Genomic DNA, 19662 nt, shown 5'->3' with positions numbered 1-19662 from the left:
AAAATGCCAAGGGGAAGCTCAGGGGAGGGGCCGGGGAGCCAGCCATCTGGCTGTGGGTTCGACCTGGAACTGCCAGGTCCTGCAGCAGCTCGCTCTGCTCTTACCTTAACAAACTGGAGATCAGAAAGGGCACGCACTGAGTAATCCGGGATATAGACTTGAAGGAATGAAGAGTTGAGCTGGTTATTGCTGCTCCCCAGTGTCGGCGTGATTGCGTCAATCCGGTCACTTCGACTGAGGGAGTCCGAGTGATTCAAGCCACATGGGCGCGGCGGCGACTTGTTTTCACCTGGAGGCAGAGGGGGAAATAATTAAAAAACCCAACCACCTTCTAAGGGAGGTAGATATACCCCCAAAAGGCAACCTTTTATTTTCCAAATAATAAGGAAGTAGTAACTAATAATTAAGTTCAGTCAACTTATGACAGACGCCTCAGCCACACGGCCTGCCACACAAGCCCCCCCGCAGAGAACGCCCTGGCTTCCCCAGGGCCACACACTCCTCACCGAGCAGACCCAGACCCTGGGGCCTCACACCTACATCAGGAGCGTTGCCAGATGCAGTGAAACCACAAACCAGGGGGAAGCATGGCCCAAGCACAGAAGTACTTGCTACAAAACGTGGGCTGTGGGAAGGTGGCACTTCATTAATTTGCCAGAATCCAAAGCCAAAGACTCTTGAGGGTGTCCATCAATCGGTACATGTTTTAAAAGGATCGGAATAGCTCTACCTGCTCATATCCAATCTCCCCACTAAGCTTATGATCTTTGTCTCTGAATACAATACCCCCCCCCCACCATCAGGCAGCTCAGGGATGCCTCGACCCTAGGAGACACCAACCCCTAGAGCGGAAATTCAGATGTGATGCTGCCCCTACAGGCCAGTTCACCACAGCGTCTAATGTAAACCTTCAAAATAAGAAGCCCCCCCCCACCCCCGCCAAGGCTTCTGCCAGCTGTGGTTTTCCAATCAAATCTATTCCACACTATTAACCAGGTGCCCACACCGGACAGGTCCTGAATTGTGTCCCAGGAATGGATCAATTCTCCGTGCAACGTGTCCCCGACAGACGCACCTACAGGGGAGCTGGCCCTTGGCTGGTCCCGCCCTTCAACTTCTGAAAAATTCTATACCATGCCCATGGAAAACTGCCTCCCCAACTTCAAATAACCTCTACTCTGGGAGCTAACTTTCATTTGAGATGGCCCTCAAAAGTTCGAAGACAGTATGTTTTCCTTAAGCCTGTTCTCCAAGTGAAATACTTCAACGATTCTTCACCTCAAGTACTTTATTTACCACCACCCTTCACCCTGGCCTGACCAGCGCCTGAGATTTCATTCATAAATGTCCCCGTAAAACATGACACCCAGCACAAAACATGGTAAGTACTCAAGGAACATCAAATGAAGCCTTCACTTCCTGCCAAAACTCCCACGTCACAGCTTCCCCAAGTTTCATGTCATCAACCAATTTCCTACTGTTAGGTCAAAGTTAAACCCAAAGGAGCCGTTCCCTTTGTTGCTTCCACTTCTCTTCTAAGTGAACAGGGCACATCAATAATCTATCACATTTTCCTGTTTGGTGGAACAGAGCCACCATCAGGTGTTCCAACTCTGCAAAGCCACCGACTCCTTTCCTGTAAAAGGCAGATACCGGCAGCACCCGCCTCCTGTGGTTTGATGAAGGTTCGAAATGAGAGAACGTACACAGTGCTCAGCATAGCACTCGACTCCAGCTAAGCACCGGTAAACAAGCATGGTTAACCATTTCTGCCCTGTTGGCTTCCTGCCAGACCTCTCCCCCACACGCCTGGCCTCAAGAGCACGCTTTTCCATACCCGGCATGACTTCACCCCCGCTGACAACCCAAAAGTCCTTTAAAATGAGAGATGCCCCTGTATCGCCGAGTCTTCTTAGCCCCAAATCACATCACCATTTCCACAGGCACCTTCGAAATGGTGTTCACTCCTGCATTACAGTGTAAAGGTTACAACAACAAAACGTTCAGAGGGCGCTCTGCTTCCTGGTGTGATCTCCTGGGTTCCAGGCCCCTTCCCTGGTCTTCCAACGTATCCAGATTCTCAGTCCGCTCCCTCGCAACCCACCGCCTCCGGTTGGGTGAGACGGGCCCTCTCCTTTGCCGGGAACCCAGTGCCCAGCCCCGCGGCCGGTCTGGAGACGCCCACCCCGTTTCTAGGAGCCTTTCTGCAGCTGGACAGGCGCCCGGCGCGGTCTGCGTGTGTGTTCACTCGAAGGAGAGTAAGGACTTTAAATGGCCTCCCTCCAGTTCAGGACGTGTTTTGTCGCCAAATTTATGTGCCAAAATTTCAGACAATTATCACAACAACTTCCAATTTTAATTCCTTTTTATGCCTTCTCAGAATTGTTTTCTTTCTGCTTTTTATCTTAGTGTTTTTAAATTCACCCTACCTAGGAATCCTGTTTGCTAGTGAGCTAAAAAGATACAGCCAAGAAACATTCCCAGCCTCTTCCCTTGGAACTACAAGGCACCTTTTGGAATAGCTGAAAATCACCGGTTTAATTCAACCCCCATTTGTTAGGTACGACATTATGGTAATGCCAGCATCCCCAAAGGCCTGGACCCGCAAAACTCATTTTTCTGTTACTGCATCAGATGGAGTGGGCTGAGCTAAGAAATCCCTTAAGTTTTACGGGAAACATAAAAAACAAATGACATTTCCATGAGCTTGATCCAAAAGTCACTCAACTGCAGCTTCTGTGACATTTTAAACAGGTGGCAGATGCCAGCAAATAAAATGGGGAGAAAACAATAAGAACATATGTATAAACATGCATATGTATACTTATGTGCATACATGTATATGTGTGCAGGTATGTTTGTGTATGTATAGTCTGCCAATTGGTTTGATTCAAATAGCTTTAGGAATGATATCACCCCCAAACACCCTGAACTTTTCAGAGAAAAGATTTGAGAGAACACTAGTTTCTAAGACAAGTATTGCTTCCCATACCAAGTAGCAGCATTTTAGAATTTTGCCGAAACTGGCTTATGAAACACAAATTTCATCACTCACATTTTTTAAATTTAAGCTACATGGAACAAAATACAGATAGAAAAGTTGTGCTATCAAATAGGAAACCCAGCAACTTTAATTAAAGAAAGATTAAATCTTTGCCTTTGTGTTTGGGAGCAGGACATACCAGCCAGGCACAACGGACTCTCCCGCAGGGCAGTAACCAGCAGCTGTTTAGGAATGTGCATGGTGCTGATTTCAAAACAAAGACGGGGAGACTGGAGAAGCGAGGCCACCTGCCTGATGGAGGCAGAAATGTGTGTACCCCGTTCACATGGATGCTGGGAGGACCAAAGAGACAGCAACGCTGTGGGTTCCCCCCCAAAAGTTCCCAGTCCTTCCAGCTTTCGGCTGTGCATGCTCTGTAGAAGCATCCTTAGGTTCTGAGGTCCTCGGGGCCTTGGCCTCCACATACCATGACTTTGCTGAGGGCAGAGAAAGAACCAAAAGCAGCCACCATTCGCTGCCCTGAAAACCCAAGGTCAGCATCACTCCCCCTTCCCAGGGTTCAGCACTGTTCATATGTTCCAAGCCTTCCTGTCCACATCCCCAGCCCCTCTGCACCTGCTGTGGGCTTATACTTTCCTGGCCAGCTCGCTATTAAGGCACAGAAAGGTGGAGTTCTAGAGCTCACAGGAAAACTGAAGGAGGCTTTTGTGGGGAGCCAGGGAGGTGATCAGAAGAATTATGAAAAGGAAACATGCAGAATTACCTGAAGAACCTGCTGCTAACAACTCTGTTCTGCTGACAACAAAGGTACGAGACAGGGACAAAGGAACTGAAAAACGGAGAAAAACAGGGTGAGACCGTATTGAAAGGCGAGAAGGAGCTCTGCAATCAGGGGGCAGGAGCGGACACCAGTACCACCAATGTAAGCCATCAGTTCCAGAAATTACGAAGCCCAGGTGACATTATGTTAAAAAACAAATAACAACAACGACAGAGCACGCTGCTTTCCAGGAGGAGGGACCTGGGGAGGCTGGAATCCCAGTCACATGCTTCTTTACTAACCTAGAAATCTCTTAAGCCGTTAATGCCCAATTGGGTTATATAGCTTGACACATGCTCTTCTTAAGGACTTAAACCACAACTAACAGCACAAAAGAGAGGCTCAATTACCCAGCACTCACTCACAGCCCCGCCCACAGCATCTCTATCTGTGGCAAGCAATTAGTCATTCATTTACATCCTTAATTAGTCTGACTGCAACTTTGACCTGATGCTTTGAATTGCTTAGGAATACTTTGAAATTTCAGTGTTACAGGCAAGTCAACAAAGCACATCGTACACAGATTTCCTGGGAACAGCCAGAACCAAGGCACCCTCCTCACGGCTGCCTCAGACGTCAGACAGGAGCTGCAGTCCGGCCGACTGAAGAGTCCAGCCAGAGTCGCCCGACTGGGCAGAGTCCTATTTTCTGGGCAGGTTCAATTGTCATCATCATTATTAGAGAGAGAGTTGTTGTTCTGCTTATTTATGCATTAATTAGTTGATTCTTGTATGTGCCCTGATTGGGAATGGAACCTGCGACCTTGGCGCATCGGGACGATGCCACAACCAACTGAGCTACCTGACCAGGCCGAGTTTTTTTTTAAATTGAGGTATAACTGACATATAACTGGATAAATCTTAATTACAGATTACTGTAGGATTTTTCTAGGCAATCAAAATTAATAGAAATATTATCTTGAGATTACTGTACTAATGGCATCTCTTAATGAACATATAAAATCCCAAATCTGAATTGTAAAGTCAAGTAAAATACTGGGCTTCACAACAAGATGCTATTAACAAAGTTTCTTTCCTTTCTGTCACTTCCAAACTAGGTGGACAGGCTCCCTTCCCCACCCCCCCACCCCTCTGTTTTCTGCACGGAAGGCCTGCTGCCCAGTTCCTGTCTGCATGGACTTGCCCCACCTGCATCCGTAGTTCAGTGTGAACTGGGTCGGTATGGGCTTCAGACCAGTAATCAACAAAAACGCACAATTCACTCTTCCAGCTTTCTTTTCAAAACCACTTTATAAATCTGCTTCTGCTCTCCTGGGGTAATCTGAGGTTGGTTCCCCAAAACAGTCACAGTCTCTACACCCGCTACATCAACCTTTCCTCCTGAGCTGTAGAGGTCACACTTGTGTACACTCTATTCCTTTAACAGTCGCACAGGGTGATTTTAGTGCATCCTTTTAACGACGAGTAAGACAAGGGCCTTTCTCAAAGTCAGGCCACTGTAGATGCTGGAACTGAGGCCTCGCCATGACTCAGGCCTTCTGCACCTGGTTAAGAATCTCCATGTCTCCTCACAAGTAGTGAAAATGGAAGGTCACCTTCAAGTTTGCAGCAGACACCGACTAGTTAAGTGGGACTGGACAGGATTATGTTCACACTGGCTGTCAGTCAGCAGCTGACAGTGGGGACCCTGGCCTGTGACTCGGAAACCTGGCCCAGGGATAGTGCGAAGACGCACCTGGGGCAGGGCAGGTGTGGAAGTGCGAGAGACTCCTGACGTTTCCCTGGCTCCCCAACTGTAACAGCTTGGTGCCTGAGACATCGTGCGGCATGGTAGGTGAGGACTGACATCACAAAAATAGCCTTGTCTGGAAGTGCCCTCCCCTTTTGATACCGATTTTCAGAAGTGACTGTTCTTTAGGATGTTTCCTAGCACAGCATGTCATTTGACATTTTGGCCACAAGGTGCCACTACAGCACCTCTGTTTACCAGACTGCCCTGGTCTAGCCTGAGGAAGGTACCAAGTGACCCTGCACACACACAAACCCCCGAGAGAGCAAAGCCAAGAGAGGCCCATTCAGGTCCCATCCCAGAGGGAAGCCGGGTAGGTGTCTGTGTCCATGTTCCTACCAGGACAGACACCGCCTGTAGACACTCAGAGCACTGAGTGAACACCCATGGCATAGCCACCCCCAGCTGGCTGGCTCAACTGGCCAGCTCTCTAGACCAGAAGAGCTGGATAGAGGCAATAAATACATGTTAACTACCCCATTCATCCTTAGGAAAATGCAAATTTAAAGACCTCCAGGATAGTTAACATTTTGATAACTCAACAATAGCAAGTGGTGGGTGCTGAGCCCAAGGGCCCCCTCAGTACAGTGCAGTGTGAACTGCTACAGCTACCAGGGAAACGGCTGGGCAGAAGCTGCTGAAGCTGAAGATACCCTCATACCCTGCGACCTCACAATCCCACTCCTAAACACAGACCGGACAGAGCTGCACGCATGTCCACCGAGGGACAGGAGTGTCCACAGCCACATGCTCCACAGCAGCCCCACACAGGAAACTGCCCCAATGCCCACCAGCAACAACCAGAGTAAACGCATCCTTGCACACTCAAACAGTGGAACACTATACAGCAATGAAAAGTGAAGTGTAAGCACCCTGGCAATAACAGAGGAACGTGACTGAGCGAAAGAAGCCAGACCCAATAAAATACATACGTATAATTCCATTTATATGAAGTTCAAGAACAGGCAACACTAGTCTATGCTCAGAAGTCGAGACAGTGGTTAATTCTGGGCAACAGTGGCTAGCAGGGAGTGTGGTGGTGGCAGAGGGCCCCGTGGGGTCACGAGGTTCTGTCTCTGATCTGGGGCTGGTTTCCATGGGTGTGCTCAGTCTGTGAAAAGTCACAGAACTACATATACTTGTGCTTTGCGCATTTTTTTTTTTTTTGTATAATGAGCAACTTCGATAAGAAGTTCAGGAAGTAAATAAGCACAGGATTAGCTGGCAGGGGATGAGTGGTGACTCTAGAAAGGCACTATTTCCTAACAGAGGCTGGGCCCTCCCAGGCTGAAGAAAACTCACCTGGCGAGGCTGTGAGAGCCATCACACCATAGTATGAAAAAGCGCTGGCTTCAAACTTCATACCTTCTTTCCCAGCTTCTACTTCCACTTTCCCCTGTGAGAAGAAAAGGGGGCATTTTCAGTCCAAATACAGGCATCTGTTTGCAAACCCTAAGCAAGATTCTGTCCTGCCTTAGGTTTTCTTTGAGGCCCAATAAGCCCAAGGAGGAAGGTCTCTGACCTTCTTTCCCAATAAGCCCAAGGAGGAAGGTCTCTGACCATCTTTCCCAGATAGAGGAGAGGGTGCATTCACCGTAAATATGAAAACTAGATTTAGCCCTGGCTGGTGTAGCTCAGTGCATTGACTGCCGGCCTGTGAACTGAAGAGTTACAGGTTCGATTTCCAGTCAGGGCACATGCCTGGGTTGTGGGCCAGGTCCCCAGGTGGAGTCATGAAAAGAGGCAACCAACTAATGTATTTCTTGCACATTAATGTTTCTCTTTCTCCCTCCCTTCCCTCTCTCTAAAAATAAATAAATAAAACCTTTGAAAATAAAAGCTACCCCTGCAGGCATTCTAAAACAAGAAGAGAAAACCAGATTGTCCGGGGACATGGAGTGGACAGGGACAGCACGGTGCTGAATTTCTCTAGGCCACTTGCCATGCCCCCGCATCCTGTGTGGGGCTGCTTCAGGAGCCGTCCCAGTGATACAGAGATGATGTCCTGCTCCATCGGTGGGACAAACTGAGAAGATGCTCAGTGATGGTAACCCGAGCTGTCCTGTAGGAGGCCGACTGGAGCAGTCAGGGTCAAGGGTCAACATGGTTGGTGGCCACAGACAGACAGAACTAAACTGGCTCCCGGGGGCGGAGCTCTCATCTCACCAGCCGGGTCCCCTGACCAACAGAGCAGACGGCCCTCAGGCGGATCCCTGCCATCCAGACTTCCCAGGGGCACTGCCACGCTGCTGCGTGGTACTGTCTCCTGTCTTGGAAAAGTGCCTTAAGAAAGTCTCCTTCCATCAGGACAAAACCTCTCCTAAGGCTTTCCCTTTCCTCCCCTTTCCGTAACAACTTATCCACAACTCCTCCTTCACTCTTATCAGTTCCCCTGGGACACACTGACCAGGCCTTCCTTACTCATCCCCACAGCTTTAGGGTCCACCATAATCCCTCACAGGAAATGTTCGGTGTATTTTTCTGGGCCACTGAAATGCCCTAGTAAGCGAGTTGCACTCTAGATTTCTAAGCCAGGGGTCAGAACAACTCTCATTGCCTCTCAGTGGCAGGGCATCTTCATGGTGCATCCTTCATTGTGGGCAAACAAAAATTAAGCTGCCAGCTGTGGCCGGTGTGGCTCAGGTGGATGGGCATTATTCTGCAAAGTGAAAGGTGACCAGTTCGATTCCCAGACAGGGCTCATGCCTGGGATGCAGGTTTGGTCCCCAGTCCGCGTGTGTTCAAGAGGCAACTGATCAATGTTTCTCTCTCACATCAGTGTTTCTCTCCCTTCATCCTTCCCTTCCCCTCTCTCTAAAAATAAATAAATTCTTAAAAAAAATTTAAGCTACCTTTACTGAAGTCAAGGAACTGTGCGAACAAGTCACAGTGCTTTGATTAACCCGTCTAGTGCTCACGGCTCCATGGAGTAGACACAGCGACCCGCGAGGGTGCGGTTCAGAAAGACTAAGCCACCAAAGGACAAGCTCCGAACCAAGATGCCACGCTGCGCCACCTAGGCAAACTCTATTATTCTGACCACTCCCGATTATTCTATCCCAAATCCCAAAGTGTGGTCGACCTCCCTCAGATCACTTCAGAAAACTATTTATTGTCTCTCTTTCAGGTTTTCCTTCATTCAGTGGGTATATTCGTTTTCCCGATCCCCAACCAAATTCTCTCGCTACATGAAAGGAAGTGAAAACTCCACCCGTAAGCAAAAACTTGCAAATAGGTGCCGAACCCCCAGCTGTGCAGGGTCCTGGAGCGGACGCTGTGGGAGGACAATCCTTGCCCGTAAGAGCTTACAGTCCAGGAGGGAGGTGAGAGCACGTGAAGATCAACGATACAACGCGGTAAAGTTCCACATGAGGAAAAAGACAGTAAGAATATAAAGAGAATATTCAGAGAAAAGGCCCTGGCTGGAGTGGCTCAGTGATTGAGCGCTGGCCTGCAAACCAAAGGGTCGCTGGTTGGATTCCCAGTCAGGGCACGTGCCTGGGTTGTGGGCCGGGTCCCCAGCAGGGGGCACATAAGAGGCCACCACACAATGATGTTTCTCTCCCTCTCTTTCTCCCTCTCTTCCTCTCTCCAAAAAATAAATAAAATCTTTTTTAAAAATTAAAAAAATTTCAGAGAAAAAAATTACTTCTTCTTCTTATGTAAAGACAATTTTATAAGGAAGGTGACACCTAAGGAGGGGGATTTGACCGAGCCAAGAGAATGTGGTGTGGAGGAAGGGCAGAGGTGGGTGACAGCAGTCAGCCGAGAGGCTGGGTCTGAGCAGGGACCAGGGAAGGCAGTTTGCAGAGCAGGTCAGACTAGGAAGCTCCTTGAATGACAGGCTAATAGGTCAGGTTCTTGAACAGAGGAATACGGTTTCAGGAAGATCAAGTCTAGCCTTACACTGGAGTAGTAACCTCAGGGTTGGAAAAAGATCAGTATGGATAAGGAATCAACACAATTTGGAGAAATCATCAAAGGGGAATGGAGCCCTGGGTGGTGAGCTCAGTGGATTGAGCATGGGCTGCAAACCAAAGGGTAGCGGGTTTGATTCCCGGTGCGGGCACATGCCTGGGTTGCAGGCCAAGTCCCCCATGGGGGCCACATGAGAGGCAACCACACATTGATGTTTCTTTCCCTCTCTCCCTCCCTTCCTCTCTCTATAAACAAACAAACAAATAAATCAGAGGAAGGGAGAGAAGGGGACTTGATAACCACGACAGAAGTTTGCTCTGAGTAAAGGGGACACAGCACACCGTGCGTGGAGACAGCAAAGCTAGGAAGGGGCGGCGCCGTGGTGGGGCCAGGAGGAGAGGACAGATTCCCCTTAAAAACATGCCCTTCGGCAGAGTCCACCGGAAACGCTGCAATGAAGAATGAAGGTCGGGAGAAAGGTCAGACCTGGAGGTGGAGAGTGGGTGAGAGAAGGCACTAAGTGGAAAGAGGACAGGACCGGGCTGCAGGCAGCCTGTGCGTGACCAAGGGCAGGAGGAGAAACAGGAACCACTAGGGGACCCAAGGACCAAACAGACGAAAGGAGAGCCACACAGCTACGCCACCACAGCGATGAGGAGAGGGAGAACCTCATGCATGGGGGGGGGGGGGGGGGGGGGGGGCAGGGTCAGAGTCCTGGAGGGGGGGTCACTGGCACTCAGGGAGGTGCCCTGAAGAAGTCAGGGTGCAGGGGAAAGCACAGGCCGCAGGTCCACAGGGACAGATGCAGCATCAGGTGAGGGGCGGCCCAGGAAACCGGGGGCCCACATGAGGGCAGTGAGGGAAGGAAGTGTGCAGGGAGAAGAGGTGGTGGCTGAGGGGGCTGGAGCCAAAGGCTGGCGGGAAAGGGCGAGATGCAGGGCCGAGTGACTGCCCTCACATCTCATAACCTGGACTTCCGCGCAGGAAGCCAGGAGGAAGGCCCCAACGCAACCAAGCCTCATGGCCACGTCCGCCGTAGGAGCTCCGGGGGACCTGGATCACATGCTGTGCGAGTCCTGGGGTCCCTGCGAATGGGGGTCAGTGCACTTGCTTTTTTTTTTAAACAATCAAGTGTCAGAACCAGCGGAGCCTGCATGGCACCCCCTGGTCTCCCTCTCAGGGACAGCAGTCTCCGGGGAGCTCAGGACCGCTGCGCTCCGAACCTCTGCCAGGAAACAGCAGCAGAGTCCCTTGCTGCCGCCAGGAACACCACCAACAAAAGGCAAAACTGGTGTCTGGCTGCTGCTGCTCCCGGGCGTCCCCGCTGAGCGCAGGAGGCTGGGGGCGGCCGGCAGCAGGCCGGCAGTGCCGCCCTCCGGGGTTCCACCCGGCCACCCAGCTCCGGACCTTCGTCGGCCTGTGGCCGGCCGCTGTGCACCCACACACTACCTGAGGGTGCCACGCAAAGACCCCCGGGCTCTGGACTGGTCTCTCCTCTGCAGGCGCCCAAGCAGGGGGGCACCCACCACCTTCCTTCCGGGGTCCAGAACAGCGATTTTCAACCTTTTTCATTTCATGGCACACATAACCTAATTACTAAAATCTGCTTAACACCAAGAAAAAATATATATATATATTTTGCCAATCTCACAAAAAAATAGGTATAACTGTGGTTCATTCCCATCAACTATTGTGTTGGCTGTTATGATTTTGTTACTTGACAACTGAAGGGAGAAGAGGTCAGCACCCCTGACGAAATACCAGATATTGTGTGTTTTAGAGTTCTTGCGCAGACCAGTGCAAAATCGCTGGTCTAGAGCCGTCGAGCAGCAGGACAGATGCAGCAGGTCGGCGGGCCCCGGACCTCTGCGTTCCGAGAACTAGGAAAACGCACCTCCAGCCTCAGTACTGGAGATGGAGAAAGGGCTGCCAAGTTTAGTTCATAAAGTGTATTTGAAGAAACAGAGCCATCTGCTGTTACCATCGAGTCACAAAAGATCAGACATTTTAATCCCAAAATGCACAATTTCAGGAAAACTGACAGGTTTTTAAACTGCATACACAACAGCTGTACAAAGAACTCACTGTCGCCATCTTTATTTTCCTCGTGGAAAGTTTGTCAAGTATCAGCATTTAGGAACCACTGCACTAGACTGACTTCGCTTATAAAACTGCAACAGATCAGAGGATTTCTGAGGTTCTTCTTTCACCCCCAAGACGCTATGATTCTCCAGTTCCCACACTGTCCAGCCCTGTGCCCTCCTCTCCAGGAGTGAAGTTTTTCTGGCAGGCAAGTTCTAGAAACACCCAGCAAACACATCTTTTATTCACATGGGTCTCCATGGCTCCCACAGTGACTGCCTTGAAATAGATCTACCAGGACACAGTGTGGGGCCGCCCCACGAGGAGATGGCTTGCCTGCTCAGAATCAATCAGGTATCTTCTCAAATGGTAACCTTTTCCATATTGGGAAGGTACTACACGTCAATTTTACTTTTCATCTATCGACAAGCTTACACTAGCAAATCACCAAAAAGGACAGGACAGACGGACTCCCGGGGAAGCTATGGCGCGTGCTGGCAAACTGACAGAAGAGGAGGGAGGCCTCACCGTCCCAGGCAAAGCTGGCTTCCTGAGCGACACTGCCGTCACGGAACCCCGCCTTTCTTTGGGGAAGGCACTAGGTGGGTAACTCTTCTCAAAGTTTCTAAGGGTGCACAGGGTACTGCGGTCTCCGGTCCACCTGGCCTCAGGGTGGAAACTGTGCCATCCTGGTCAGCACAAACCACAACAGGTGACCAGCAGATGCCATAGGCTCATGGAGACCGAAGGCATCAGATACCATCCCCTGAGTGTCTCCTTGGTCTCCTGCTCATTCTTGAGTCTTCTGTTTTTAAATCACCACCATGAAGCACTGGTGGGCCATGACACCTGCAAGGAGGGAACGAAATGCCAGGGGCACAGGTGCCAGGGCATGGTCGTCAGCACTGGCCAGCTGTCCTGTCAGAGGGGACAGGACAGGACAGAGGTCTGTCTGTCCAGGGCTTTGGGGACAGGCATTCAAACAGCCCCCAGCAACCTTTTCCACCCAGGGCTTGCAGGTGTAGTCCCAGGACTCTGCAAGTTCGCTTCATACATGTTTAAATGTTTAAAAAACTTGATGGTCAGAATTAATTTACACGTGTTTTGGACCATCGGGTTGACCATTCTAACCAAGTGCGCTGCCCAGCAGACATCAGGGTCAGCATTTGCCTGGGTGTTCCCGTTCATGCGCTGCCACCCCAGAAGCTGCTGCTGGAATCGCAGTGGCTGGGGAAGCCTCGCTCCTCCCTCAGCTGCAAGCTGGAGAGAACCGAAGGACCTCTGACTCCAGCCCGGACAGCCCAGAGTCACGGTGTGCATTCACCGAGAGCCCCAAGTGACTCCTCCACCCCACAAAGTGTGAGAGCACTGAGCTGAAGGGAACAGAGGAAAAGTAAACGTACAATCATTCAGTCATACCCAGGGGAGGCCAAACACCAGCACCACATACTGCACAAACATTCGAAATAGCTCCAACCTCGCAGAGGGCTGGAGGGTTCAGCTGTCACGGGGCACACAGACGCCCAGCTGTGCCAGAGGCGGACGAGCCTGCACCGGGGCTCCCTGCCGTAGCACCGGGGCCACTGGGGCTTCCAAATGCCATCTACACATTTAGAATATAATATTAACTGCAAATTTGTTTTTGGTCTATAGTTATATGTAAGAGTTCTAAGCAAAAGGAGTTTCTTCGAAGTTTTATATTTAAGTAGAATTTTTATACTTGGGTCCACAGCTCAGCCAGTGTGGCTCAGTTGGTTGGAACATCATCCCTGTAAACCAAAAGGTCACGGGTTCAATTCCCAGTCAGGGCACTGACCTAGGTTGTGGGTTCAGTTCCTGGTCAGGTGCGTGTAAGAGGCAACCAACCATTGCTTCTCTCTCACATCAACATTTTTCTCTCTCAAATCCGTGCCCCCACCCCTCCCCTCTCTCTAAAAATCAATCAGCGTGTCCTCAGGTAAGGATAAAAAAAAAGAAAAAATGGGTAACACTGGGTATCCAAGTAGTCTTTCTCTTTAAAATGGTGTTATTTGTTCTTGACTCAAGACTAAGCATCCATTATTCACTGGGACACAGGCCTTGCAAAACTTAAAATCCCATTGGAGCTCCAGTACTGAAGGCTGAAATTCCTCTCCCGCGGCCAGCGAAGCAATGCTCAGTATTGTCAAGGGCCGTGTGAGTTCTACGATGCCCCCGCCACCCCACGAAGAACAGACTGTGCTCCCAGGGAACAGTCCCCTCAACTCCACGTCAGGTCTCGGGAAGGAGAGCTCACAACAAATCTGAGGGGTGACGTCAGCGAGAACGAGCAGCACCCCGGGAAAACAGCTCCTGTCCTGCCAGTGAAACCGCCAAAGAGACGCCCACTCCTCGCGTTCCCTGCCATTCTTCATACTCACCGGAGTCCCAATCTGGTCATGTGCTATGGAAGAGTCATCGCGTTTTTGATTTGCTTATTTAGACATTTTGCTCCCGAACTACCATCTGAACACCTCCACCAGCACGTACACTGTGTACAAAACCACCACAACACCGTCGGTTCAACGGTTCAGAAAACGAGTCACATTTGCATCAAGACACACGAGACATGGCTCTTCCAGCACAGGGACATGTTCATAAATGCCTTGTCCAAAATATCTTTCTATTAGAGGGTTTACTTGTGAACGGACAGGGCTTATGAGGTCTTCTTCCATAAAATCTATTTTTCAGATCCATCAGCCAGAAAATAGCTTTCTTATATATGAACAGAGCATTACTGAATCACAACTTCATAAATTCTAACTACATAAAAATCGACGATTGAAAGCCTCACAGTTTCTAATACTACTACCGCAATTCACTACGTCCATCCTCCAAACCTGTCCTGAATAACCATTTTCGGATTGATTTTAGAGACATGGGAAGGGAGATGTAGGGCGTGGAGGGGGGAGGGGACAGACGGAGACGGAGACAGGGATTTGTTGTCCCACTAATTTGCCTTCACCGGTTGATCCTTACACGCACCCTGACTGGAGACAGACCTCACAACCTTGACGTATCGGGACGATGCTCTAACCAACTGAGCCGCCCGGCCAGGACCTAAAGAACCATTTTTAAACGTAATTCAAAGTTTCTCTAGCTTTAAGGAATACTCACATCCAGCTTTCACGAGAAACATAAACACAGTATTCCCCTCACTGCAATAAACAAATTCTCCACAGCCCCCACAGAGTTTCAATCTAGCCTGTCTCCCATAGAAGAAAACCACAGCCTTGGCAAAGTGGCCCGGCTGGTCGGAGGGTCATCCCGTACACCAACAGGTTGTGGGTTCGATCCCCAGCTGGGGCACGTATGGGAGGCAACCAGTTGATGTTTCCCCCGCCTTCTCCCCTTCTCTCTAAAATCAATAGATATATCCACAAATGAGGATTTAAAAAAAAAAAGCACAACTCAGGCTGGAATGAAGCTAAGGTTGGAAGAAGCAGGCATTGAGTTAGAACACCCAGGTAAGAAGACATCAGGAGCTCCCAGACAGCCTCTCCGGAAGTGGCATGTGACCAGTTAAGCCTGGACTCTTCTTGGGTTCCTCACTCCCACTTCCAGAGGCCACAACACTGTGCAAACAAGGGCATGAGCAGAAACCCAATATAGCACCGCCCCCCCCGCCCCCCCCAGAGCTCCTGACACCTAGGTATCTGACAAGAGTCACTTTCGAACAAAAAGAACCTTCTGAATTCATTTAGATCATCGGGACCCTGCCGGATGCATGCAAAGGTGAGGGCGCACCAAGTACTGCACTAATCACACTCCTATAACGATGCCCCCGATCAGTGTCTGGGAAGTAACCAAGAAACAGGAGAATGCTTATGGGCCCATATTCTTGAATTAAACTGAAGTCAAGATGTCCTGGAAAGTCAGTCTTCAATAAAGAGGTACCGGAAGTGGGGGAGACTAGCACTTCATCCACTGTAATGTCCATCTCGGCCTCCATGCCAAGGATGGTGCTCTATCAAGTCAAAGCGTGGTGTTGTCACAAGGGCCTGCTGTGGACCCGAGCGCCAAGGCCCCAGGCGGGTTCGCACTGGGCGGACCTTCCCAGCACACCCAGGGGGCTGTTAGAGTGAGAAGGAGTTAAGTCATCGTTGCCATGAGAGGCTCTGCTTATGACAGTCGTTCCTCTGAAAAACAGCCTGGTTAGTACCCAGGAACGAACATAAAAACAAATGGGTTATCTTGGTGGCGTTAAGGGAAGAGAGAGAGTAAGATATCCCCAGAAAGCTAGAAGACCAAATCCTAATTGGGGGGTGGGAAAAATAAAAGACTTTTGAGTTCCAAGGGACTCAAGAGAATTAAATCTCAAATGCGCTGCCAAGATTTAGACATACAAGGGTACCTCCCCCAAAGTCTTCAAAAAGTACCATAGAATTCACCACTCTTCACTTGACTCGGGGCCTCAGCAATCGCTAAGTGCCCTTTAGTACTGGAAATTAAAGTAACTAATGACACTGCTTTATCTTAGAACTACTTTACAGATGCCCAAACAGGGAGATAGAATCCTCCCACTGAGACAGCTACCCCGGGAGCCGAGCTCACAAGCCCCGACCCACCCGCACGGCGGCTGCTCAGACCTCGAAGGATGGGTATGCGGTTAGATCGCACTGCTGAATAATTCATCTGACCTGCAAAATGAGGACGAAGTAGTCTATAGGTTTGTTGCGCTGGTAGAGGTAGTGTTCTGGGGCTTTCTTGTTCTTCTCGTCAAACTTCAGCTCCTGGATGACATTGGGGTGCTTTAGCAGCCTTAGAAGGATCTTCTCTGACATCTGCGATGGGCTAAACGCTTCTACTTCTACAGATACAAACACAACTTGACATTACACTTCAAATGGGTAGAAAAAGTTATGTCAGTGATTAAAGTGTTTAGATAACAAGAATACTTGGAGTCAGTGATACAGTGTGAATTAATGACACTTCCATTTGGTGATCCACTGGGGGCAGATTACCTGGGAGAAATCAGAAAATGCTGAATTTTCTTATTTAAAATTCTCCTTATTCAACCTGTCCCTGGTTTCCATCCTCACAAAACACCCTCATTTTCTAACTGACACACACGAAGCCCAACCAGAAACACGTCCCCTGACCGCCAGGAAGCCCTTCCACAGCCACAACAGCCTCGACTGTCCGGCCACAGCCAGAGGGAGCAGCGGAGGTCAGGCAGCTCTTGGTGGGGTTAGTGCCAGGCGCTCAACGCGGGGCCACTGGACTCGGCGGCCCATGTCTCCTTCTCCCACTCAGACACCCAGGACGGTCTGGGAACAGGACCATGGAGAGAGTCGGAGTCAAAGCAAGGCACGTGCACACATCGGCATGCGCTCCAACTTGCTCGTTAAAAAAAAAAGTTATGTTGATCTATATTTACAAAGACACCGATTTTATTCAAAACAAAACCCAGAAGCTGGGCTGCATGGTGTCTCAGAGGCAGAGCAGGATAACACTTAGTTTTAAATCGCAGTTCTTAAATGATGAACATTTTTCAGAATCAGAGAAAGAATAAACAAGTGTGTTAAAGATAAGTTCATAAGTTTAAAAAAGATTTTAAATTATATATGGAAATTATAAATTCTGTACTAGCTTCTATTCTTTTTCTATAATAACAAAGTAAGATAGTACATTGCAGAAATTTTGAAAAATACAGAAAAAGTTACAGAGGACAATAAAAAAATTACCTATAAACCAACCACATGTAACCATTCTGAGCAATTGGTGGTGAGAGTTTCTTCCCAGTGTCTGCCTGGGCGTGTGCGCCTGGCGTATGAGTGTGCACATGCAAAACACAACCACGGTCTTCCGTACACACAGTTTTACAGCTTGTTCTTCCTCGCTTTACATTCAGTTCCGAGCTTTTTCCCATGTCGTAACTATTATGTTGTGAGTATCTCCACGATCCGCAAACATGATCTTAAGAGCACGTGTAACACCCCTCACGTGGCTGCCGGCAGCCTTCTTTGCAAAGCAGGCTGAGTGCACTGCACGCAGCTGAGAGGCTCTGGCTGCCCATCTCAGACACAGACGTCTTCGACAGGTCACTGGGTGCTTTCAGATTTTCTCACCCTTCCTGGCCCTCAGAGCTGACCCTTCACCTAGACGGCCACTGCAGATGTGAGAAGGGCCAGTCAGTCTCTTAAGTCCATTCAACTCTGACCTCTCCAGAGCAGCCAGTGCCGGCTGGGTTGGTGTTTTTAATAATGTGCACACTTGCCTCCTGGAATGGGCCCAAGTTAACAATCTGATCTGAAGAGGCCAGCAAGAAATCCATGTCCGAGTTCTTAGAACTTACGATTTCATTAAAACCATAAAAAATTTAATTTTGAAAATCTATTTTTCTTCTTTGCAAATCACAGCACCTGTGTTACCACTGACATCCACCTGCTCTTCCGAGGCAAACTGAAGAGAGAATTTACTCAACTGTCCAACACACAGTGAGGTGGTGTCTGCGTCACGCTGTCAGCCTACTCGGCCAGCTGCTCTCCCAGGGCCTTAGCTGGAAGCGGATGACCTGGCCTACCGTTCACATGCAGTGTGGCACTAACATTCATCCTTACCTTTCAGACCAATTTTAAGTTACTGGTCCACCCTGGTAAATGTCTCAGAGAGTTCATGCCGACACTGAACATAGGAGAGGAGAGAATTTAAAAAGAAAAAAACAAAAAACAAAACACAAAAGTGGCATTACTTTCACCCCATTTCCCAGTTTCCACCCCAGCCCAACCCAGTCAGTGGTGGGCAAGAAACACAAGCCAGGGTTGGTAGAGATTTCAAACACCGATAAGCTGTACTTGCCTGTTGCTAGGAAACGGTGCATGGCCAGGAGAAGCTGTGGTGATATTTTAACCTTCATCTCGCTGTCTGTCTGCTTAAAGGCAGAAAAATCTTGCTTTCTTTCACGATGGGCCACTTTCTTTTTCGTTCTGTTATCCGCTGAGGAAAGAATAAGAAAAAAGGAAGGAAGTGCATTCCGTTAGGTCAGGGGTCTTTCTGAACGAAAATAACAAAGTACCCTGGACAGGCTAGACTCGCCAGACTGTGAACACTCCGTCCCCAAACCCCACATGGAAAGAAGGAAGAGAGGACCCTCATCGAATCAGCTGCACGGTTGTAACGCCATTCAAAGTAAGTAACAGGCAACCTGATCAGTAGCAACTATAAACATACTTCATGAAGGTCTCTGGAACCCTTACGAGTCCATATGGGGCAGCCTTGGCAAAAGCCGTCCCCTCACAGAACCTATGGTACCTCACAGCCACAGAGCATGTGGCCTGGGGCGCAGTCTCCTGCTACACAGGGTCAGCGCACCACAGTAAAGAACAGCGGCTGTGCCACAGTGGACACCAGCAGAGTGTGCCTGCCTTCAGGAGGCTCCTAGCCTGCGCTCAAAGAAAAAACAAATACACAGGCAAAATCTCTGAAGAAACAAAAACACTCTCATAGAACAGCGTTTTAATCGTAACACCTGTTTGCTACATTTCCACCCCAGACCACGAGATCCTCAAGGTCAAGTAAATACAAAGAAAGTGATCCGGAACAAGGTCATTGAATGTCCCCTGTAAAGGACTGGGTGGCGAACATTTCAGGCTCTGAAGACCATGCAGCCTCTGCTGCAACTTCTCAACTCTTGTTATTCAGCGAAAGCAGCCATATGTGAATGAATGAGATGGTTGTGTTCCAATAAAACTTTATTACAGATATGAAATTTGAATTTCATGACATTTTCACATGTCACAAAATAATTCTTCTTTTGATTTTTTTTTCAATAATTAAAAAATTCTAAACTTGTGAGCCATATAAAAACAGGTAGCAGGCACTCACCGGCTGTAGTTTGCCAACCCTGATCTAGAAGGTCTAATGCAAAACCTTTTTTCAAGTATTTTTCTGGACCAGAAATGATCAAGGAAAAAAACTAGGTTAAAGGCAAGGCCCTACATGCTTGCTCTTTTTCCCAAGAATGAAAAGTCTGCCCTAGTATTTTCTGTCCATGGTAAAATAGATTGTTTACTGGGCTTTCCCTGGAAGAAGATGATTACAATTTATAATTTCTTCTACCTCAAATTCT

The 19662-nt window shown here is 49.0% G+C and overlaps 1 protein-coding gene across 3 annotated transcripts in view; it reads right to left on the bottom strand.

The window, feature by feature from the left end:
* Nucleotides 1-19662, bottom strand: part of CNNM2 (cyclin and CBS domain divalent metal cation transport mediator 2) — a 143990-nt gene that overhangs the window by 11309 nt on the left and 113019 nt on the right. For 2 of the 3 annotated variants that reach the window (XR_008392240.1, XM_037159367.2), the window contains exons 3-7: nt 18393-18530; nt 16232-16401; nt 6876-6969; nt 3768-3833; nt 105-289 (exon numbers count right to left, since the gene is read on the bottom strand). Coding sequence is in view for 2 of the 3 variants with exons in the window: in XM_037159367.2 (XP_037015262.2) it covers nt 105-289; nt 3768-3833; nt 6876-6969; nt 16232-16401; nt 18393-18530 (653 nt within the window). In the remaining variant the exon portion in view is untranslated. The remainder of the gene's footprint in view (nt 1-104; nt 290-3767; nt 3834-6875; nt 6970-16231; nt 16402-18392; nt 18531-19662) is intronic. The other variant, XM_037159368.2, reaches the window with a different exon arrangement.

Source organism: Artibeus jamaicensis, unplaced genomic scaffold (assembly GCF_021234435.1).
Source record: "Artibeus jamaicensis isolate MK-2021 breed Jamaican fruit bat unplaced genomic scaffold, CSHL_Jam_final contig_490, whole genome shotgun sequence".
NCBI lineage: Eukaryota > Metazoa > Chordata > Mammalia > Chiroptera > Phyllostomidae > Artibeus > Artibeus jamaicensis.
Note: the sequence above shows the minus strand (reverse complement) of the source record. Positions and strands in the feature narration are given on the sequence as shown.